This window comes from Petaurus breviceps, unplaced genomic scaffold (assembly GCF_028583685.1).
Source record: "Petaurus breviceps papuanus isolate PSGF00001 unplaced genomic scaffold, PetGlider_PUasm1.0 90823, whole genome shotgun sequence".
Lineage (NCBI taxonomy): Eukaryota > Metazoa > Chordata > Mammalia > Diprotodontia > Petauridae > Petaurus > Petaurus breviceps.
In genome coordinates, this window is record NW_027187352.1 from 6,649,816 (window position 1) to 6,673,671 (window position 23,856).

Here is a 23,856-nt window from a genome sequence, read left to right on the forward strand (position 1 = left end):
CACACACACACACACACACACACACACACACACACACACACACACACTTTTACAGCTCTTGGGTTAAACATTTATTAATCACCTATTATGTGGAACATACTGTTCTAGGTAATACAGTTGGAAAGATGGAAAAAATGACAGTCCTTGCATTCAAGAAGCTTACAACTTAATAGAGTAAATGCAATTATAGAAATAAGAATAATGTAAGATTTTTAACTTATCCTCCAGACCTAGAGCTTTCAAATTACTATGGAGGGTGCATTATATATCCAGATTCTCTACTTGGGTGTAATTCTCAACTTCTCATTCTCACTCTGCATTATCTGCTCAGTTTATAAATTTCTCAAATATATTCCTTTATCTCTGATTATATAGCCACTATTGTTATTCAGGTCCTGATCATCTCTTGTCTAGAACACTAATGTTAACAGCCTCCTAATTAGTATTCCTGCCTCAAGCTTCTCACTACAATCCACCTCTCACATAGCTGCCAAAGTGATTGTCCTAGAGCACAGGTATGATCATGTGACCGCTTCTTCTCCCCCACTACTGTGGCTCTCATTTGCCTCTATGTTCAAATAGAACTTCTTTTGGCCTTTAAAACTCTTCACTACTGGACCTCTTCCTATCTTTCCTGTGCCTTTATATGTTATTCCTTCCTACCACTCTCTGGTCTAGCCACCTTGGTCTTATTGTTCACACACATTTCCTCCATTTCGCTTCTCCATGCCTTTGCCCCAGCTGCCCTCTGTACCTAAATGCTTTCTTTTCTCCCTTCCACCTCTTAGAATCCCTGACTTCTTTTAGTAGCTTACATGGTACTTTTTGCAGGCGTTGGCTGGGCTGCTAGTTAGTGCCTTCTCCTCTAAGGTTACCTTGTTATCTACTCTGTACTTATCCAGTATATTATACCTCTGTATGTGAGTGGTATCTTCTCCATTGGAATGTAAGCTTCTTCAGGACATAAGTACTGTTTTATCTATGTATCCTCAGTGCTTAGCACAGTTCCTGAAACAGTGTTTAATAAATGTTTGTTGATTGATAATAGTATGACACCTAAAAGAGGGGCTCCAGGACGGTTTGAGAAGGAAAGAGATAACTTGGAGGTTAGGGAAAACTTTATGGAACTTTCTAAACAGAACCTTGAAGAAAAATAAGATTGCTACAAGTGTCTCTGAGAGGGGTTTGCATTCCAGATGGCCTGTATGAATTCACAATGACTAGAAGAAATTTCAGGCCAAGATCAGCGAACAGGTTGTCATCCTGCTTGCCTGCAGCAGAGAAATCTCACTGTGGGGGAGGGGAGGAGGGTTTGGTTCTAATCAGTATTGTAGCTTGCTGCTTTAAAACATAAATGTAAATAAGAAACAGCTTAGCAGAATTCTATAATGACTTCTTTTTTTTGACAGCATCTCAACAGAACGCCACCGTGCTGAAGTGCGGAGAGCAGTAAATGATGAACGGTTAACAACAATTGCACATAAGTAAGCTATTGGTCATATTATACATAATTTTTATAACAGCTAGGGAACAGTGTTCCCATTATATAGTAGGTACCTGAGTCTTTTATCTTTATGGTAATGTCTTCACTTACTCAGGGAAGCTGACTACAGAATTGAAACTGTATTTAATTGTTGTTTAACTAGTATGTTTATCAATATTTTATCAGAAAAATAAACATATCCAGGTTAAATCCTATTGCACTAAAACTTCCATGTAACTTGAGATTTTTAAGCTTTAGCTGACAACCTATTTATATGGAATAATGCTCAATTCAGCTGAATTTCATTGCATGCAAAATTGGATGGTTCTTTCATTTTCTGTAATAGGATTTGACTTGAATAATATTGTATGAGTGAGAAATACAAATTATCTGGTATTTTATTCTAATGTGTAGTCAGTGTATTTTCTTATTTGTTAGGTATGGGTTACTCTGCTTTATGAGATTAGAACTTGGATTTATGAAAATAAGAAGTTGTAGAATAAATTACATCATAGAATAATTAATGTTATAATAAGTAACTCCCCTTGTGCTTTTAAATGTTTTAAAATTTTGAACTCGTTGCTAAGAGGGTATTGGGTGGATAAAGGAGTGAGGGTAGGGCTTAGGCATGGTTTATAGAGGCTGCCGCCATCTGAAGCTGAGTCATGAGTGAAGGTAGGGCCATTGGGCAATGGTAATTTAAGGCAGTGGAAAAATATGAAGTGATATACAAAAATTTAATTTTCACACAACTTTTCAGAGGCACATGCATTTTAAGAGTAAGGAATGCTTTCTGAAATCCATGAATTGTGTGTAGTTTTAATTAATAATTTTAATGTAAAAGAAAGAGAAAAACTAATTTGTTACTATACAATATAATGTGAACCATTAAGCAGCATGTTTTAAATTAGTTAGAAATATTACTCTCTGCTTCTCATTTTTCCTAATCTGTAATATTGATGGTCATAATGGTGATTCTTATTTTGTAGACAGGCAAACTGAGGCTCAGATTCTTGTGGTAATATTACTTTACTACATAGAAATGCTCTGAGGATTTACTAGCACTTTGAGATACGTGAGAAGTATGCACTATAGAAATTTTGAACGTTTTCCTTGGAGACACTTTGCATTTAATTGGCTCACTGACATGGTTTCACATAATAATGCATTCCTTCCAAAGCTATAAACTTTTGAAATGGAGTGCTTTTCAAATAGTGGTTAGTGACCTAGATTCTGGTTTGAGAAGGGGTAATAGGAAGATAATGTTAATAAAGTGAAGAAAAATGGTTTTCAAAGGCTCTCAAGTAAAACGTGAATCTTGGTAGTATTGTTCTTGGACAATTAGTTAAGTTGATGCGTCAATTTCATACTTAAAAGATAACATTTATTTAGTCTCCTTTTCCTTTTTTCCCCCTCAAAGAATGAATTTATCCTTATATTTGGGTGAGAGACCAAGTTACAGGTATGCAAATAGGTTATTATTATTTCAGGCTTTTACTTGTTTTTATTTAAAAATTCAAAATTATAGCTCTCAATTATTCAGGGGCATATTATTCAATGTACAAATTAACCAGGCCCCCTGCTTTTCCTTCTACTTTACTTTCCTCCTCCGTTCCTTATGCTGCCCACCTTTTAGCTACTTTGTTGCTTGGGAGTATCTTTAGTCAGAGGGTGGGAAGGGAGAGGAATTGAAATTTAAATTAGTCAGTAGTCCTGGCAAAAGTTTGGTGGAAGAGGTAAAAATTAATTACCAAAATGTCATGGGTTTCTTTAATCTGCTTGACCTCTCCCTTTCCCTCCTCTCTACATTAGCATGGATAATTGAGAGTTGGCTTTTACCTGCCTTATGTTCCTTTTTTCTTTTTTTTCCCTCCCTTTCTGGTTTCTTTTTACACACGAATTTGACTTTTCTTTTTAAAGATTCTATTTTAGTGTATACATATAAACCCCATGGGTGTTTAGTCCTTTTAATTTAGTGTTTTATATTGTAATACTAGCTTGCCCAGATGTGCTTTTCTAATGAATGGAAGGGATGAATGGTCCCCCCACTGTCTCCTCCCCTTCTCTTAGAAGTGCCAGCAGAGCATACTGTAGGTCCTGCAGTTCTTCCTGAGATTACCTGCAGGAGGTCTCTGTACCCCACCCCCCTCCCCCGAGCCTGAGAAAACAACCAGAGCTGGGAAGGAATGCAGCTGGGGAGACTTGCATTCACAGATTCCTCTCCCCAGGCCAGGGGGAATGGAGCAGAGGCGAGGAGAAATTGGAGAAGACTAAGCCCAAAAGGAGGGAGGTTTGGGAAGAGGGAGAGATGGGAGAACTTCAATCGGTAGGGTGCTTAAAATCAAAGAAAAGCTTCACTTGTGACTCTAGGCACATCCAGTACATGTTGTGTTGTTATCCCTTTGTCATTTACAAAGTTTATAAATATTTGGATTGAATTTAATTGAAAGGCCATATTAGAACCAGCGAAGATTTAGAGCTGGAAGGGACTTCAGGGATCATCTAGTTCTATCCTTTCATTTTGTAAAGAAGAGAATCATGACAGAGAGGTCTAGACAGGTCACACAGTAAGTAGTCAGTAGCAGGGTCAGGATTTTAATTCAGTCGTCTTACTGGACTGTGCTCAAGGCATAGTAGTGTAAGTAGAAAACTCAGAATCTGAGGGGTTAGGGTGCTTTTACAAGGCCAATTCCAGCCAGCTGTGATTCTAGGAATAGAGAAGCATGAGAGGGATTTGGAATTTCTTTTTTCTTCCAGGAGTGGGGCATACACAGGGTACATGTGAGATATTTTTCGAGGATAGAGATAATTTTGTTAATGTTCTTAATGTTTCAGGGCCTAACAGGCCAGGGACTTTTTGAATAGCTCTTTAAGATTAGCGATTATCAGGGCAGCTAGGTGGCGCAGTGAGTAAAGCAGTGGCCCAGGAGTCAGGAGGACAGAGTTTGGTTCTGGGCTCAGACAATTAACACACACACACACACACACACACACACACACACACACACACACACAACTAGCCATGTAACCTTGGGCAAGTTACTTAACCCAATTGCCCTCCAAAAAAAAAAAAGATTAGCGATTATTTTATTTACATTACCTTATTTTAACACTTACCACAGTACCTGGCAAAAGCTTAATAAATGTTTACTATTGACCTGACAGTATCTCCATGGGATGGGCACTATAGGTATTATTATCATCCCACTTTATAGATGACTAAGTTGAGGTTTAGGGAGTTAATTGACTTACCACATTCAGCTCTTTTGCCCAGTAAGGCAAACTGCCTCTGTTACATACCTGACAGCTACCTTGGGGATTTTTACCTCATAAAGAGGGGTCAGGCATTTCTATCAGCCTTCCCTGGGATTTCTCTCAGAACAAAAATTTCATTCCAGAACACCCTGATTATATAAGGTTCCAGTGATGCTCCATAGCTCCTCATCTCTGGGATCTTTTGATGCCCCAAAACTCTTTCCTCTAATAAATTACTTAGATAACTAAATATATATTACATTCCTCATTCCCAAACAAATGTGAATTTCTCTTTGATGATCCTAAGTATTGTATGTTTAACATTTTACTTGCCTAAAATCATTTCTATTGAAGAACCACTTTTGGCCATGTCTCAATTTTTTGGCTATGTTGGAAATATTTAGAGGATTTATAAATTCTCTGCCCAAGTTATAGTGCCATCTGTACTGTTGTTTCTCTGAATCCATGCTCTTGGAATTCATAATCTTCTCCAAATTTTGGCATTGGCCATCATTTAAGCAATATATTAGAGATCAGCAGGGTGGAAATCTGCTTTAAAAGGTAAGTGAAGAACAACCTTCTTGTCTAACACTTAACAAGAAAGTGGATAGATGACAATTTAATAAAATTGATAGCTAAATAGGGGCAAATTGAAATTTTTCAAACACTAGGGAACAAAGTAGAATAACTAATTGAAGATCCTTGAATTTTTTTTCCTTTAGAAATAATCTATTGCTTATTCATAGCCCTCTTTGCTTTTCTCATTCTCCTTTTAAATCTCTTGCTTCAAACAAAGATTAGCCTTTATAGGTATAACTTATAGCTTAAAAATTCATTTCTTAGTTTTTGCTGGATGGGACTAACCTTAAAATGTTCTGGAGGAGATTTGTACACTTTTCTTTAGTGTGAATATTGAACTGCTTTCAAGAAACACTTTCCTAAGCCTAGTTTTAATTTAAATTAAGCCCTTCTCATGTTGTATGGTAATTCATTCTAATAAAAGTAGATACCATTTAGATAACAATATCCAAATCAATGTGAATAAATTGAAAGCTAGGTTAAATGAATATTTTAAAAATAAGTAGTTCCTAGTTGTGATGGTACATAGCAATTCATTTTACTAATGTTGTATAGTTTTAAGCTATCAGTAGCGGAGAGGAGCTGTTTAAAATGAAGGGAGCATTTCACTTTCCATTTTTGAAACTTCAGTATTTGTACATTTTTATCAGGCATCGAAGAAACAACATATATACATAGATTTTGATTTCTTTTAGGCTATGTCTTTGAAATGTCTATTTTTAAACAGTATCCAGAAAGACATGTGTGTGTGTTTGTGTGTGTGTGTGTGTGTGTGTGTGTGTGTGTGTGTGTGTGTGTAGTAAAAAGAGGAGTAACCCAATATTCATTGATTGTAGGTGGGCCCTAAACTTTAAGATTAGCCAGTAGTCAAAATTAGCTTGTTGAATCAAGTCTAGGGAAGTAACCCAAATTCATTTGATACCTCCTCTCCTGGTTTGAGTGTTACTGGGAAGACATTTGCCAGAAGGATCTTTAGTGTATAACTAATTATGGTTTCTGCTTATTTCCAGTCCTGTAAATTTATCTAGAGTCAGCTTTGAACATGAAAAGGATATCATATATGTGCATACACACAGCAGTCCTTCTCTGCCCCACTGTACCCTGCCCTCTCAGTTACTGCCTTAGTGCAGGGGGTCTTAACCTTATTTGTGTCATGGAACCCTTTGACAGTCTGATGATACCTGTTAATCATTTATCAGAATCATAATTTTTTTTAGCACGTTCATAATTGAAGAAAATTTTAAATTTCAGTTGTGTATGTTGTGAATACAATCTTTTGGGGTTTTATTCACAATAGATATTAGTGAAAGAAAAGATGGCTTTTTTTTCTCATCCAAGTTCATTGATATCCTTCCCCATCCTCCACCCAAAATCTATCCATAAACACCAAATTAATTATTTTGACAAAACTTAACAAAAGTTTAGTTTTTATCAACAGCAGTGAATATCTGATAAATCTGATTTGGAAGTTGATTCTTATTTTATTGGCAAATTAAACCATATTAGAAGTTTTAAGAATTTTTTTAAAAAATTGTCATTAGTGAAATCAGATATAAAACAAAAAGATAATCAGAATCAATTTGAAGGCTCAATATTTTAAAAAATGAAATAAATGTGGAAGGACAAATTTTAAAAAATTTATAGTTTACATTTAGGACATTTTGAGGTTTAGTTTATAAAATGAAATTTGTTGCTCCTTAAGTGAAGTGTGAAATAATCTGAAACCCTAATTATGGTCATTAGTTTTGGTATTACTTCCTTAGAAAAACTCTCTGCTATGCAGTAACTGTCTTACTTCAAAAGTCATGTTTGAGTGAAAAATGTATAGTTGCGTTTTTAGCAAAGGAGAACACTTGCAGCGGCCTCTTCTTTTTTGTTTAGTATGTCTGGACCCAATAGCTCTTCAGAATGGTCTATTGAAGGTCGTCGACTAGTACCACTGATGCCCCGGCTAGTTCCCCAAACTGCCTTCACTGTCACAGCTAATGCTGTTGCCAATGCAGCTATCCAGCACAATGCATCTCTTCCAGTGCCTGCAGAAACAGGAAGCAAAGAAGGTGAGAGGAATAATGTTTCTCCCAACAGAGATGGTTTGAATGTTTTTCTTTTCATTTTATGAAAATCTGATCTGGATTTCTAAGTATTTTCCTCCAAATGTTTAAAGGTTACAAGATGTAATGATGGACTGTTCTGATTTAGGAAAACATGATCAAATTGGGATCTTGCTTAATTGGGACTTTCCCTAAATAAAAAGCAGGAGAAGTAAATCATCTGCTATGTAACAAATAGCAGAAGCCCTTCTTGCAGTGAGTTTTTAAACTAATGTATACCTGTGAGAAGTTTATTTGATTTCCTTATTCAATGCAAGGGGAATATAAAAAAAAGCAACAAGGTGACAACTGTCATTTTGGCCACTGGCACAAGGTGCTAGTCTGCTAGTCTTGCAAAATGAAGCTCAGTCTTAGTCTTCTGGAATCAATAATGTGTTTCTCTGTTTCACCCAGTGTGTCTTACTTCTGACCACTAGCATGGCCTCTCTGATCAGTAGGCTTTTTTAGTTGTGATTTACTATAGTAAACAATCCTTACATAGATATATTCCTTAGATGACCAATAATGATAGATTGGGTCTTCCTGTTTAGACATATATGACAGTTTGCTTGTGGGAATGACCCTCAGAAATAAATGGAGTTTCCAGATTACTTTAGGCACCTATCTTTTCCTGCCTAATAGTAGAACTGAGAAAAAGAACTGGGTGATTTTTCTTATATTCATGCCAGGGTTTAGCTTAATGGCCAGAGATAAACATTTTTCAGGGAGTGACATTTTCCAACAGTTGAACTAGACTTCCATCAATTTCTTCTACGTTTTTTTTTTTTGTGGTGGGGATGTTACCTTTCTGATACCGTGTCTACCCATTTGCATTCACTTCTTTGGCTAGCCAACTCAGGGATTTGCTATTGCTGCCTCCATTTATTCTCTTCATCAGATGATAAGGGAGTTGAAAGTGGAAACCTATTTATTCTTGAGTTCTGAGAGTTTCCTGATTATCTTACTTTGGTACCAGAGAATTGGGCACTTCTGAAAGAACTTGGCCCAAGCTCTCCACGAGTTGTTAGATAGGAATTTGCCATTACCAGCTAGTTAATGGTTGGACATTTCAAAACTTTGTCCATTGTTCCCTCAGTGGCAGGCCACTAATGCTACTAAAAGGAGTTCAGTTTTTTAAAAGTAATAATAATGATAGCAATAACTATTGGCATTTATGTAATGACATAAGGCTTATGAGCACATTTCTCACAACTTTGTGAGACAGGAAGTACAAGAATTATCCTCTCCATTTTATAGATGAGTTTGGGACCCAAAAAAAATGAAGTGACACTTGAAGTGTCACATTTAATAAGTGACAGAGCAAGGATTTGAACTCAGTTCTCTCCTGAATTCAAGTCCAGTGCTCTTTACATGATACCACACTGCCTTTATTGTCCACAAGTGTGCTACTACACTCTACTTTCCCCTTCCTTCCCTCTTGGTGTGGTGGCTGGCTGAGACTTCTCAGGCCAGAGGATATCTGGAGAGGGGCGGGGCGGGGCATTACTATCTAGCTATTAGTACCAATAGGCTCTTTTCATTGACTTCTAGCTTAGTCATGTTAAATTGTTGAAAAGGAAACTGTATAGATGCTGTGAAAATTTACAAGATTTGCTTTCTTATTATTTGTTTAGTAGTGGTTTGCTATTCCTACACGAGTACCACGTCAACCCCAACCTCCACCCCAGTTCCAAGTGGCAGCGTTGCAACGGTAAAGTCACCAAGACCTGCCAGTCCTGCCTCCAATGTAGTTGTTTTGCCAAGTGGAAGTACTGTTTATGTCAAAAGTAAGTGACACTCATTGTGTTGCCAAGACCCAAAGCTGTCTTGCCTGCAGAGTACAGCATGGGGTTGGATTGGCCCTCTTGGAGTAAATTATTGGTTTGCTATCTAGTGTTCAGCAGGGTTAATGCTTATGGAGTGTGTATCACAGGTGTGATACTTTTCAATCAGTCCTGGTGCTAGAGAAATCACTTTCTTGCCATAGTTTTTCACTGTGGGAACTACTTTTGAACAGGACCTTCCTGTGAGTATGTAATTGCCTTATTATTAATAATGTAATGGTAAAGATTTGCCACATACACAAATGACAACGAATATCCTTATGTGAGTTGCTTAATGTTTATTTCCTACAATTAATGTAATCCCCAGTATTTGTTAAGCTGTATTAAATTCTTAAAGGTTGAATGGAGTTTTCTAGTCAGTTCATCATTATATTTCTAGTTGCTTATAAAATTTTTCATTACATACTATCACTTTGTAAGTTAGATTTTTAGTTGTATTTGCTTCTAATTGCCAATATATGCTGTTTTGCTTTTAACTGATACAGATAATTGTTATGTTGTTCCTTGTTTAAAGCAATGCTAAGATGCTAATGATCACTCTTTGGCAACCTTTCAGGGGTGGAGATCACAGTTTTTAGGTGGTCCTGATTCTAGGTTAGTTTTAGTCATATAGAAATGAGAAGCCTTGGGGGGAGATCTAAAGAATTTTTGTCTTGAGCTAATTAGCATTTTTTTTTGTCTTTGCATTACAGTAATACTCTAGGTGGGTTTGATAGTTCTTTCTTTGATTTTTAAAAAGTCATTGCAAAAATGAGTGAATTATGGTGAATAAAGAGAGGCCAGGAATTGAGTTTTCATTTTTGTGTGATGTTAGCAGAATTATCCTTTCTGATGGTTGACTCCATTTCATTTTAAAGACCTATGTTTAAATATTTTTTTTGATTCATCAGTAGTATATTTTTAGTCTGTAGAGTAAAAACAGTCCAGTTACAGAGCATGAGGTAGAAGCAGTCCTTTCATCTTTGAGCATCTTGTTGCATTTTATTTGGACCCTTCCTGTGCACTGCTCTAGTTCACAATTCTAGTGACATCTGTCCATGCTTCATCTTACCTGCTGGAATGCAGTTGTCTCAGGAAAAGGAATGTGTCTTATTTTGTATTTATATCTCTGCAGGTAGCACCAGGACTTGTACAAAATAGGAAATTAATAAAGGATTATTGACTAACTTCAGTTTATTTAGATCATTCAGAATAAGCTCTGTGCATCCAGGGGGCACAACTAGTGTCAGTCATTGAGAGGCAGTGTGTCATAATGGCTAGAGCACTGGGTTTGGAATCAGGACAGCCTGGGTTCAAGTCCTACTTCTGACACGTGCTGGCTGTGTGACCCTCGGCAAGTCACTTGACCTCTCAGGGCCCCAGGCCAATCTCTTAAGACTCTGAATTGAAGAACAGTTGCTGATCTAGATTGGGAGAAGAAATTTCCTCACTGGGGAGATCCCTTCACCGATAAAATCATGTCTAGACCAAAAAAAAGTCTTTGGGAATCATATAAAGTGTTTTCTGATTAGCAGGGAGTACATGGGGCCAGGATAACAATACCATAATCGGATCCCATTTCAGGTGTTAGTTGTTCAGATGAAGATGAAAAGCCCAGGAAAAGAAGACGAACAAACTCGTCTAGTTCATCCCCCGTTGTTTTAAAGGAAGTTCCCAAGGCTGTCGTTCCTGTCTCAAAGACTATCACTGTGCCTGTAAGTGGCAGCCCCAAGATGAGCAACATTATGCAGAGCATCGCCAACTCCTTACCCCCCCACATGTCTCCTGTAAAAATAACCTTCACGAAGCCCTCCACTCAGACAACCAACACAACAACGCAGAAGGTATGTGTGTACGTGGAGGGCAGCACTGTTCCTCCTTTTCTAGGCAGGCCACTGTATAGTGATTTTAACTTGGAATGTGAAATATGTCTATTTTCTCAACTTCACAATTTTAGACATTGGCTTTGTTCCAGAGAATCTCAGTATTTGTTTTCTCAGAATGATTGGAATAGGTTGTACCAAAAGTTCAGACATCTGAAAGTGGAGAATTTTCCTTGCTTTTCTTTTGGGGATATACCCATTGCCTCCTTCACTTAGTGTTTTGACCTCTTCATCTGTGCCAATGACTTCCTCATCCCTTTAAATCTAGTTCACTTGCCATTTTCTCCATAAAACCTTCCATGATTTCTCCCCATTTGGTAATGAATTGCCTTTGGCATCCTGTAACAGTTCTTAACCTTTTCCCATGTATATTATGTATTATATTGTATTGCATTTATTTGTCATGTCATATCCGCCTTGATTTGCAAGTTTCTGAAAGGCAGGGACAGTGTAGTAAACTTTGGATCCTCTTCAGTGCTGGTATAGGTCTGGAAGTCGGGAGGCACTTAATATGGAGAGTGAATGATTAGCTGCTTTCATGGTAACCTGTCTCGACTGTGGTCAGTGAGAAGCAGAAGGACTAGTCACAGTCAGAAGTCTGGAATTCTGTGCCTGCCTTATAGACTCAGAGGATCAAGAATTAGAGGCGTCTTGTCTAACCCCTTATTTTACATGCTAGGAAAAGGAGGCCTAGAGAAAAGCTAAGTATCTTCATCCAGTGTTAGAATCAGGAAGACCTATGTTCTAATCCTGCTCTAAGACCCTGAGCAAGGCCTCAATTTCCTTCCCTGTAAAAGTGAGGATAATAATATCTCACAGAGTTGTTGTGAGGGTCACATGGATGACATATGTAAAGAACTCAGCAAACTTTAAAGCATTATATACAAACTAGCTATTTAATTATTATTATTTTGTCCATGGTGACCTGCCTATTAAGTGGCAGAGCATGTGTTTGAACCTGGTTCCACGTTCAGTGTTATTTCTGTGCCCATATATGGTGGCACTTTTCCTTCATGATTAGAAGCCATGACCACCTGTGTTGTTCTATGTCATTTATATGCTAATTATAGTCTAATGGGTCACATGATATTTTGTACAGCAACTCATTGTCAAGGAATGATGCTTTTCTAAAAAGTGAATTTTATCGTGACTAAAGATTAGCTCTCATTTTTAAGTTCTAAAACTTATAAAAACCATTTAAAATGAAAGTTTAAAAACTTAAATTGTGTTTTTTGCATGTCATTACTCAGGATACACTCCTCATTTATTTTATTTATATTATTATTATTATTATGCACTCTTCAATTATTTGTACTCTTAGCATTTTAACATTGTTAACAGTTTAATTCACACTTTTGTTAATTATCTACTATGCCCAAGGTCCTATATTTATCTCTGGGAATATGAGGATGAAAAATAGTCCTTTCCTTTAAGTAGCTAGCTGTTTAAATGGGGATAAGATTTGTACAATTTAGTGTGATACAGTAGTGTGTTAAGTATCTAGACAAGGTGATATAAGAAATAGGAGGGAAAACTTATTTTTACAGACTACGTGGTGGAGGTGCATGGTTTCAGAGCCATACTTTATAGGAAAAACGAAAATTTTAACAATGGAAATCTGTAAGGAATAGATATGACCTATGTGATTGCAGGGAATTGGGAGAGGGCAAAATGAGATCTGAGAGTAGGGAGCAGTTCAGTTTGATTGGACTGCATAATGTGCAAAGGGGGTAGAGTGAAATAAGGTGGGAAAGGAAAGTTGAAGCTGGATTGTGGTGAACCTAAATGCCAGGCTAAGGAATTTGTATTTTGTTCCATATCGGTACTGACTCCCTGAAGGATTTTGACAAGGGAGTGTTGTATTCAGACTGGTACTTCTGGAGAATTATTTTGGCAGCAATGTGAAAGATGTAGTAAGATAGACAGGGAAATCAATTAGGAGACTGTAAAACCAGTTTAAGTAGAGGTAAGGGTTTGTATTTGGGTTTAAAACTGAATGGAGAATAGGGGACTAATGTGGGAGAGCTTGTGAATATCAGGCAGTCAGCAAGCCTACTTCCTTAATGCCGGGTACTGTGTCAGGTGCTGGGGTTAGAAAGGTTTAAACAACATTTTTTACTCTCAAGGAGTTTGTATTTTGCTGAAATATGATAGGCTTAATAAGATTGATTGGATTTTGAGGGAGAGGGAGGAATCAAAGATGATTGAGATTTTAAACCTTTTCAGTGGTAGATAAATGCAGAAAAAGAAGAGAAAAGTACTAAGGAAAGGAGCTTGAGAGAAAATTCTTACCTTGGGACAGGAGGAAAGAAAGGAACAAATGAAGGCTACAGGAGAAAGAACAGACAGACAGATAGGAGAAACAACAATAGAGAGCAATGTTACAGAATCCACAGGAGGTCATCTACCTAGAGAAAACAGGGTGTTTAGAGAAGGCTTAAGTGGTGGAGGGGGGTGTGAATGTGCCAGGGCAGATGAGAGAGATTTCTCCTCAGTAGTGAGAAAACAGTTGAAGTTACTGTGAATTTGTGCTAGATCCAGTTAGCAGTGGGGTTTTTTGTTTGTTTGTTTTTTAACCTAAGCAATCAGTGGCTCAGGAATAAGAGGAGAGAAGATGATAGGGTTAACACAGGTTGAGAATTAATAGGATGTGAATGACTAAAGCTTCTCATATGCTGTATAGTCTTCATCCTATGTAGGTTTAAGAGGGTTAGAAGGAGGTTGTACTGTTGAAATGGTCTAACTATATAGTCAAGATTTTGAAGGGAGAGAAGTGAAACCAGTACAGGATTAAAGGATTAGGAGAACAGGGTAGGAGCAAGGGGCTGATGAGTTATGGTAAGGGCAGATAGTAGGCTCAATCTTGGTGAAGATGTAGGATTGTGATCCAAAAAGAGAATCTTAGAATTCAGGATCTTGGAGATGGAATATGTAGAAGTGAAGTCTAAAGGTGTGTCTGCCTTTTTGGGTGGTTGAAGGAAGAAGTCATGGGAATAAGCACATAAACTAGAAGGACTGGTTCCCTGAGAAGAAGGGAAGCTTTCTAAAAATTCTATGTAATGTAATGGAAAGGGGTGAGGATCATAAAACAGACTTTCATTTGAAAGAGATTTTCAAACAGAGGCTGAAGGACTACTTGTCAGTGATGATATAGATGGAATACTTGATCAGGTATGACTTAGGCTGAATGGTTTATGAGTGTCCTTTCAACTCTCAGATTCTGTAATTCAGAATAGAAAAAAAATTTAGAAAAATTTTCAGGTGATAATACCCTTCAGGGATTATTGTAGGGAAAAGTGCTCTGTAAATCTTAAAAGGCTAAAGAAATGTAATGTTTCCCTAGAGACAGTATGTTACAATGGGGAGAACACTGGACTTGTCTAGCTGGGAGACGACTCCAGGCTTAATGAGCTGCTTTCTTAGGTTTGTGACCTTGGGAAGAGGAGAGAAAGAGAGAGGTGTGTGTGTGTGTGTGTGTGTGTGTGTGTGTGTGTAAAAGGAAGACATCAGATCTTTGTTTTATGAGTATCAGTGTACTAGTCATGTAGAAGATGGATTAAAGAGGGAAGAGATTAAAAGCAAGGAGACTAGGACTTTAGTACAGTAATCCAGGTTAGAAATGATAAGGACCTGAACTCTATGAGACAGGCTTTGTGACCAGAGAGAAGGGTATAGATGTGACAGCTGTCATAGAGGAACAATTGATAAGGCTTGACAACCTGCTGAATATACAGGTTGAGTAAGAAGGAAAAGTCAGGGATGAAGCCAAGGTTACAAACCTGAGTGACTGGAAAGATTATGGTTCTGTCAACAGAAATGAGGTAGTTTGAAGATACGGATTTTGGGGAAATATGCTGAGTTTTATTTTGGACATGAGTTTGAAATACTTGTGGACATCGAATTGGAGATTTCTAGTAGAATTGGTAGCATGGGACTGGAGTTCAGGAGAGAAATTAAGGCTGGATATATAAATTTATGAGTCGTCTTTGTGAAGATGGTACCCATCTTCTGATAAGATCACTTAGAGAAAGAAGGACAAAGGGAACCTGGTCCAGAGCCTTGCTTGAGGAATGTTCCTGTGGACTAGAGGAAAAGGAGGATCCAGCAGAAGACTGGGAAGAAGTGGTTAGACTGGTAGGAGGAGAAACTAGAGAGTAGAAGCCAAGAGAGGAGAGAGTATCCAGGAGGAAGGGATGGTCAAAAGTGTCAAAAGCTTCAGAGAAGTTGTTGAGGAGTGAAGAAAAAAAGAAACTATTGTATTTAGCAGTTGGTAATATTGGTAACCTTAAAGAAAGGAACATTATTATAAATTCCACAACAACATGGATCATACCTTAGCACAGTTCCTGGCACATAGTAGGCACTTAATAATGTTTATAGATTGAGTGAGTGATCTCTTTTATAACCCTCTTTCCTCATTTAGTTCATTGCATATAGCACACAATTGTATAGCTTTTTAAAGTTTGCAAAATACTGTCTTCACAACTTTGAATTGGCAATACAAGTATTATAATTTCCTTTTCAAAAAATTTTTAAAAATTTTCTTACTGAACAGAAATCTATTTTCTCTCCCTTCTTCCCCACACCCACTTGAGAGTTGGGGTGGGTGGGGGGGAAACAGGATTTCTTAAAACTGATATGCATAATCAAACAAGGCATATTCCCTCATTGGCCTTGGTAAAAAATTATGTCTCGGAGGCAGAGCCAAGATGGTGGAATAAAAAAAAAAAGGACCTCCGTGTAGCTCTGGCTCCCATCACCTCCAGTACATATAAAAAATTATGTCTCTCTCTGCACTCTGAATTCATCATCTCTACTCAGGTAGATAGCAGGCTTTATCATTAGTCCTCTGGAATCATGAATGGATGGTAATTGTATTTATCAGAGTTCTTACAGCTTTTGGTTTTACAGTGTTGTATAAATTGTTTCCAAAGTTCTGATCATTTCATTCTTCATTAGTTTATAAAATTCTGAAAAAATTTTCATTTTTATAATGTTAATGTTGTGACATAAATTATTCTGGTCCTGTCCTTGAGAGATTTAAGATACATTATAAAACGTCAGAGTTGTAAGAGATTTTACAGATGTGATATTTAGAACTTGAAGAGCCCTTTGAGGTCTTTGGTCATTCATCATTATTTTTACTGAAGAGGATCTGAAGCTCAGAGAGTTGAAGCAGTTTGTCAAAGGTCAAGTTGATAAGAAGCATCAGAGCTGGGTTTGAATCTTTTTAACTCCAAATGTAATGTTCTTCTTACAAAGTTTTCACAGCTTGCCTTCCTGGCTTCTCATGGTTGATAGTCTACCTAATAACAGATTTTCATGTCTGTGTAGTACACAGGCTCCCAGGAAGTTGACTTTTGTGAATTATTTGTTACATTTCATTATGAAGACTCTAGGGAATGGTTCAAATTCTCCTTTTATTATAATAATTTTATATGAGTACTTGAAAAGCTGTGATTTCTTCAATGTGGAAGCTTCTGGTATAGGAATTCTCTTTAAAAACCATATTGCAAGCCACAGAAGAATTGGCAGATAGACCCCAAGGAGTTAACTGAGATACAGTTATTATATGACTAGAAATTTTATTCCAAGGCTTCTGGCCTAGGAGAGGAAACAAAGCTAATGCTGAACCTCTGCAATTTTAATTAGCAACTGTGAAAAATAATTGCTTTGAAGTTTAAGGGAAAGGAGGCTGCATTACATTACCCCTGTTGGATAGGCACATTATTGAAGTGTAAAGAACACCTGATTTGGAGCCAGTAGGATTGCAATTGAATATTGATTCTGCCACTTATATAACTGATGTGACCTTGGGCAAGTCACTTTTACTCCTCTGGGCCTGTTTCTTCATGTAAAATGAAGTTTGGACTAATTAATCTTTGGGAACACTTCTAAATCCTGACCTTTCATCCTCCATTTTCCTGGATATTTCTCTGTATTTTATCTGACCAATATGAATCATTACATGTGTACACATTCAATAAATTCAGACACAGTGAAATACAGAATTAGGCAATTTTATAGGTTTGACTTCAAAAGCCAAAAGGAATTTGATTCTCTGTGTCTGTCTTTTGATTTTACTGTGATACTCTCCCTAAATAGATACAAAGCATTTTATAAAAAGGGAACTCAAACATTCTTGCTCTTAGGCCAGGGTGTCATTGGCCCAGCACTAATTATGTTCATCACATAATAAATATTATGTGACCGCATAATAATACCACCACAAAATAAAATGCTATGGTTTTGTAACTGACTTTTAAACTGTATTTGCTAATTCATATCATGATGCAGTTTGAATATATGTTCAATATGAAAAAACTATTTTTTTTTCTTCTTTAGGTGATCATTGTGACCACATCACCAAGCTCAACCTTTGTACCCAACATTCTTTCGAAATCTCATAATTATGCTGCGGTTACTAAACTTGTTCCTACTTCAGTCATTGCCTCCACGACTCAGAAGCAGCCTGTGGTCATAACTGCTTCCCAGTCCTCTTTGGTCAGTAGCAGCAGCAGTGGCAGCAGTAGTTCCACTCCATCCCCCGTTCCCAATACCATTGCCGTAACAGTTGTGGTGTCCTCAACACCATCTGTGGTTATGTCAACAGTAGCACAAGGTGAGAGACAACTGAATATTCATTCATTCATACTGCTGGAGTATGATCATATGGGAGAAAGACTTTTTTGAAATTTGGGGTATGTTTTTTCATAGTAGATGGGAGAATAGACTAATTAATTAATCTTTGAGAACCTTTCCACTTTTAAATCCTGAATTTTTATCTTCCATTTTCCTACTTAGTTCTCTGTGTTTTATCTGATTGGGTGGTTTGAGAGTTTGCCTGGATTGGATTGTTGAAAAACTTGATATACAGAGAGATGAGAGATGCCAAAAAGAAGTGTCCTTTAAATTTGGTAACAGAAAAAAAAAAGAAAATCTCAGCTTCAATTTAGCTAAGTTCAGCTTGAATATTATACAGAATTCAGACGAGGATCAACCAAGCACTATTAATGTGGGCCACCTGGAGGGACATGGGAATTGCTTTCTACTCATCTCCCTCTCCATAAAAACCCTCATATCTTTACAGAGGAAATTGAGGTTATCCATTACTCTGTACTTAAAAACTACATTTCCCCCCTCTTATTTCCTCCTTGTTTGCCCTAGTCACTAAGAAAAGGGTGGTACTTCTCTCTGCCAAGATGATTTTTGCTCTTGGTGCCCTTGACTTCCTAATTGTCTTTTTTATATGACTTTTATTTTGTTTCAATTAGTAAGCATTTTTTTCCCTTTCACATCCACTACTCCTAACTTTGAAAAACAAAAATAAAAAACCCTTGTAGTTAATCCAGAAAAAAAAATTCCTATATTGGCTGTGTCCAAAATGTATCTCATTCTGCATCTTGAGTTCATCAACTCTCTGTTAGAAAGTATGTAGCATAATCATTGGTCCTGGAATTGTGGCTAATCATTGCACTGATCACAGTTCTTAAGTCTTTCGTAGTTATTTGTATTATTCTTTATAATGTTTCTGTATAAATTGTTCTCTTGGTTCTGCTCACTTCATTCCACAGCAGTGCCCATGTTAAGTCTTCCCAGGTTTCTCTGAAATTATCCTTTTTTTTTTTCCTTTTTGGAGGGGAAATGCAGGGCAGTTGGGGTTAAATGACTTGCTCAAGGTCACACAGCTAGTAAGAATCTGAGGCTGGATTTGAACTCAGGTTCCCCTGACTCCACAGCTGGTGTTCTATTCACTGCGCCACTTAGACACCCCTGAAATTATCCTTTTTATCATTTCTTAAAACAATAATATTCCTTCACATTCATAGACCATTATTTGTTTAAGTCTTTTCCTAGTTAAAGAGCACCCCATTTATTTGTTGTTCTTTACCACCACCAACAGAGTTCCTATAAATATTTTTGTACATATGGGTTCTTTTCTTCTTTTTGAAGGGCATAGGTCTATTCATGGTATTTCTGGGTTGAGGTATTCATAGTTGAGTAACTTTTTGGAGCCTAGTTCCAAATTGCTTTCAGAATTCCTGGACCAATTTATATCTCTACTGATAGTGTAATTAATGTACCTGTTTTCTCCCTCCAAAATTTATTATCTAGCTTTTCTGTCAACTTTGCCAATCCGATGGATGTGAGGTAGAGCCTCAAAGTTGTTTTAATTTGTAGTTCTCAAATTATTAGTGAATTGGAGTATTTTTTCATATTGCTATTGATAGGTCCCTAATGCCTCAAGGATAGAAGATAAAATCCCCAGCTTGGTATCGAAAACCTGTTTGGCTCTAGCCTTCCCTTCCAGGCTCATTTGACATTACTGCCCTTCATAAACTAAATTTCAATTATACTGGCATTCTAATAGTCTCTAGACTCTTGTTCTTCTCTTTGCCTTTATTTTTACTTTTATTTTTTTGCTTTTTGAAGGGAGGAAGGCAGGACAATTGGGGTTAAGTGACTTGCCCAAGATCACACAGCTAGTAAGTGTTAAGTGTCTGAGGCTGGATTTGAACTCAGGTCCTCCTGACTCCAGAGTCAGTGCTCTATTCACTGTGTCACCTAGCCACCCCTCTTTGTACCTTTAGAAGGCTGACCTTGATGCCTGCCACCTCTTTTCCTTCTGGTGATGGGAAGCCATTACCAGCTTTACAATTCTGCTTTGGCGTTTATCTCCTGAGAGAAACCTTTCCTGATTCTCTCAATTGTTAGTGCTCTATATGTCCTCAAAAATATTTTGAATATTACTTATTTTTGCCTATATTGTATCCCTTAAGTAGAATGTAAGACTCTTTGGGAACAGATACTGTTGAGCTTTTGTCTTTTTTTTTTCTTAGTGACTTGAACATAGTAGGTGCTCAGCATAAGTTTGTAGAATTGAATAATTCTTGGATTATTTGGAACAATTATTTGGAAGTGTATTAGATTTAATGAAACTTCATCTGTGTGAGATACTGTTTGAAATTAGTGGGCAAGAACTTCCAAGTCTTTTTTTTTTTAATTTGGAGATTTTATTGATCTAGGGTTTGATTTAGACAACTCCATGTATTTTGTTTAATAAGTTTCATTCTCAATTAATTTTGAATTGGTTTTTACTCTGGATAAAAGACCATGATGGTTATGGCAGGAGATACACTTTAGATAAGTTGTTTTCTTTACCCTAATTCATCTTCTTGTGTAGTATGTGGATAAGATATGGCTAAGCACAGAAATGGAAAATATACAATATTAGATGTTACTCTCTCAGGCTATTACTCATGTTCTGGTTTCTCTTTCAACACTTCATAGACTTTAGACTTACTCCCTTAGCTAACTAGTTCAACAATATATTGTCCTATCCTTGAGTCTTTTTTCTCCTTTCCCCCTATAGAGTGTTTCCCATTCCTATAAAGAACTCGCTCATCATCTCTGCTTTTCAGAATCTTTTCTGGCTTAACTCACATATCATCACCTCTGTGAATGATTACCTGATTCCTCTAGCTAAATGTGTTCTCTTTTTTCATATTTTCTTGAACCTTTTGTGAAAACCTCTCCTTTGCCTACTTTATGTTATATTTAAATACATGTTGGCTTCTCCCAAAGAATGGTAACTCCTTAAGGGTTGAGAATACCATTTAATTAAATTGTTGTGTCCCTAGCACCTAGCACTTAGTAGGAACTTAATAAACGTTTATTAAACTGCAAAACAAGTCTAAGGGACTGTAGGAACATAGACTCAGTGCTCATCTGGTCTAATTCCTCCTCTTACAGATGAAGGGAGTATGGGGAGTGTATCACTTCCCCAAGGTTACACATGTTTAGTAAGTGACTCACCAGCATTTGAATGCAGGTCCCCATCTCCAAGTATATTACACTTTCCACTGTATGGAGCTCTGCTGGAAGACAAAGGAAGGCTTTGTGAACAAGGTAACATTTTAGTTGGGCTTGAAAGGATGGATAGGAATTCAGCTGGCAGAGAGAGGGAAGATGTTAGATCTATTTTTGCTTAGGCTACTAATTAGGAAAGTAAAACTATTTTGAGAATGACTTCATTAATACTCAGTGACTAGCAGAACAGTGTTAGAAAGGAAACTGGAAATAACAATGCTTCCTTCATCTGCAATCTCTGTAGGAGGTTCTTTTGAGGGCATCTGTCATTAATTGCCTCTAAATTCTACCAGATATCTCAATTAGTGTCAGAAGTAGCAGACCTTAATTATTCTTTTGAAATACTTCTAACCCAGTCCTTTCTGTGTCCTGAACAAATAAAGGGAGAAACAAATAACCTTGCTAATTTGACCTGTAATTAATATACTAAAAAAAAAAAAAAGACTGTTCTACATAACCTATTTTAAGTAAAGGACATCAGTTAAATATTCTTCTGTTGTTTTTTGTTGTGAGTGTACTTCAAGTTTCATTTCTCAGAATGATTGTGAAGGGGAAAAAAGTAACTGATGCTCCACCTGGCCATCTCTAGTATTATTGTTAATGTGAACTGTCATTTGTTGGCACATTTTTCCTTTCTCCAGTTCTCATCATGTTTGTTAAAATATATCCATCTGTTAGAAAGGAAACACTATGTATGTTACTCTTCTTCCAAGAATGATACTGTTCTTTTGTCTCTAGCAAGTGGTTTTTATAAGAGACTTATGGGATATTCTCATAGTAGAGAAATGCACGTGCCATCCCTATATTTTTCATTTGTATTTTGCCAAGAAAAAGGTATTGCTTCAGATCTCTCTAGGGACACCGGGAATTCCCAAATCATCTCTGTCTTCCTCTGTTAATTCTAATTCTAAGTGCCCCTGTGTCTTAATGATCCTTTCTTTAGAATGACTGAATGTCACTCTTTGGTCTTGCTTATTATGCTGCAACCTAAAAAAAAGTGCAGGTTTTTGGAGAAGCACTGCAGTTTTTATTTTGATATTCTGGTATTTAGTGTGTTTGGTGAACCCTAACAATATCTAATACTTAGATATTTTGGTACATAAAAGAATACTTTGGACTTCTATGTAGTGAAAAGATGCTGTGGGAAATGATCTAATCCTCATTCTAAAAGCATCATATTTTATAAGCCCACTTTAGTATTTCAGGGAATTATAATTCTCATCTACTGATGCAGATTGCAAATTCCTTTCCATTCTGTTTTTTTAACTTTCATAGTAATTATATGGAGTATTAGTAGCTGTGGCTAACAGTTTCTTCCCTTTGTAGCCAAATATGATGATGAACTTCTCTACACGTAGCCAGGCTTCTCCTTAAATAACAGATATACAGTCCAAAGTTGGGTATTCATAACTGAAGCTGTTCTCACTTGGTAGGACCTTTGTGGGCTTCAACACTGTTGGCATAACCTTTTAAAACCTAATGATTGGAGTTTTCAAAAGAACCCCAGTCATTAGGGATGATTTAGTGTGATCCCTTAAACACAATGAGCCATCAGAGGAGGAAATACAGTATTTGCAGAATATGTTTTACAGTTATTTGATTGCTTCCTTTTTCTCCTGACTACCCATGTAGTCTCAGATATTTTAACTTCGATGTTAGATCTAAACCCGGACTCCACTTCTGTTCTTTGTTAAAAAGTATCCATTCTTGAGTTATATCCAACTATGATGACCAGAAACTTCTCTATTAAGTTTGCTTCTCAGTTAAATTCATATTGCTTTGTCTTTCACCTTTGTGATTCTATTTTTTCATCCTTTTCATTGAAATTTTTGTTGGTTTCCTGCATATTTCTTATATGCCTTCACATTCCTATGTATCCTCTCTGCCTGTCACTAGCATTCTTTATTAACTTCCTAGCCTCATATCATCCCCTCTTTAATTTCTACCACTCTGCTTTTGCTTATATTTTATTTTGTGGCTTACTTTGATTCAGGTTGGATTCACCTCTTTTTTGTTCCTGCTCCATCTTCCAAGCAATCCATCCCTGAGATGATCTTTCTTCTTCTTGTTTTCCTAGCTTTAAAGGATGGGTAGGAATTCTCAAGGCAGTGTGACTGTCTATGTGGTTGTCAAATCCAAGAGACTGGGTGATGACGGTCTTTAATGTTCTGTTTGATCTTATGGCTTTTTCAGTTTTGTGTACTGGTCAAGTACTAGGAACTCTATTAGTAGTAGTCCACATTCATAAATTTGTGTGTGTGTGTGGGGGGGGGTTTCTAATTCAGTTAAATAATTTTGTGCTTAATGTTTGCTTTCATGAAGAAGGTTTTGTTTTGGTTTTTGCTGAATTCATGTCCGTTCTTTCACTAGATTCACTAGTCTAAAACAAAAAATTTCAGATGTATCCTAAGCTACCCCTTTACCAAGAAGGTAAATCCTGATGGACATGGAGTAAATCTATTTGATTCAGTAGCACATAGAGAGAAGCTAGTTGAATTTTGGAACTATATTGTTTGCTAGACTTTTTCAGACTTTAAAATGTTATAATTTCAATTTTTACCTACTTTTCCCTCTATACTGTTTATTTTAGATTAGCTTGACTCTAGCTGCTTTCTTTACATTTGAGTTACACATTTAGCAATCTTTTTTTTTTTTTTTGCCTTTTTGGAAGGGGGAGAGCAGGGCAGTTGGGGTTAAGTGACTTGCCCAAGGTCACAGGGCTAGTAAGTGTTAAGTGTCTGAGGCTGGATTTGAACTCAGGTCCTCCTGACTTCACTGCACCACCTAGCCACCCCCACAATCCTCCTTTCTTAAACCTAAGAGAAATTTTATATGAATGAAGCTTTTAATAAAATTTTTCATTAAAATTTAAG

The 23,856-nt window shown here is 36.9% G+C and overlaps 1 protein-coding gene across 7 annotated transcripts in view; it reads left to right on the top strand.

The window, feature by feature from the left end:
• EMSY (EMSY transcriptional repressor, BRCA2 interacting) overlaps positions 1 to 23,856 on the top strand; it is a 91,930-nt gene that overhangs the window by 12,109 nt on the left and 55,965 nt on the right. For 4 of the 7 annotated variants that reach the window (XR_011165008.1, XM_069070884.1, XM_069070888.1 and 1 more), the window contains exons 4-9: positions 1,410 to 1,484; positions 2,904 to 2,945; positions 7,199 to 7,374; positions 9,042 to 9,194; positions 10,815 to 11,074; positions 17,459 to 17,735. Coding sequence is in view for 6 of the 7 variants with exons in the window: in XM_069070884.1 (XP_068926985.1) it covers positions 1,410 to 1,484; positions 2,904 to 2,945; positions 7,199 to 7,374; positions 9,042 to 9,194; positions 10,815 to 11,074; positions 17,459 to 17,735 (983 nt within the window). In the remaining variant the exon portion in view is untranslated. The remainder of the gene's footprint in view (positions 1 to 1,409; positions 1,485 to 2,903; positions 2,946 to 7,198; positions 7,375 to 9,041; positions 9,195 to 10,814; positions 11,075 to 17,458; positions 17,736 to 23,856) is intronic. The other 3 variants (XM_069070885.1, XM_069070886.1, XM_069070887.1) reach the window with 3 other exon arrangements.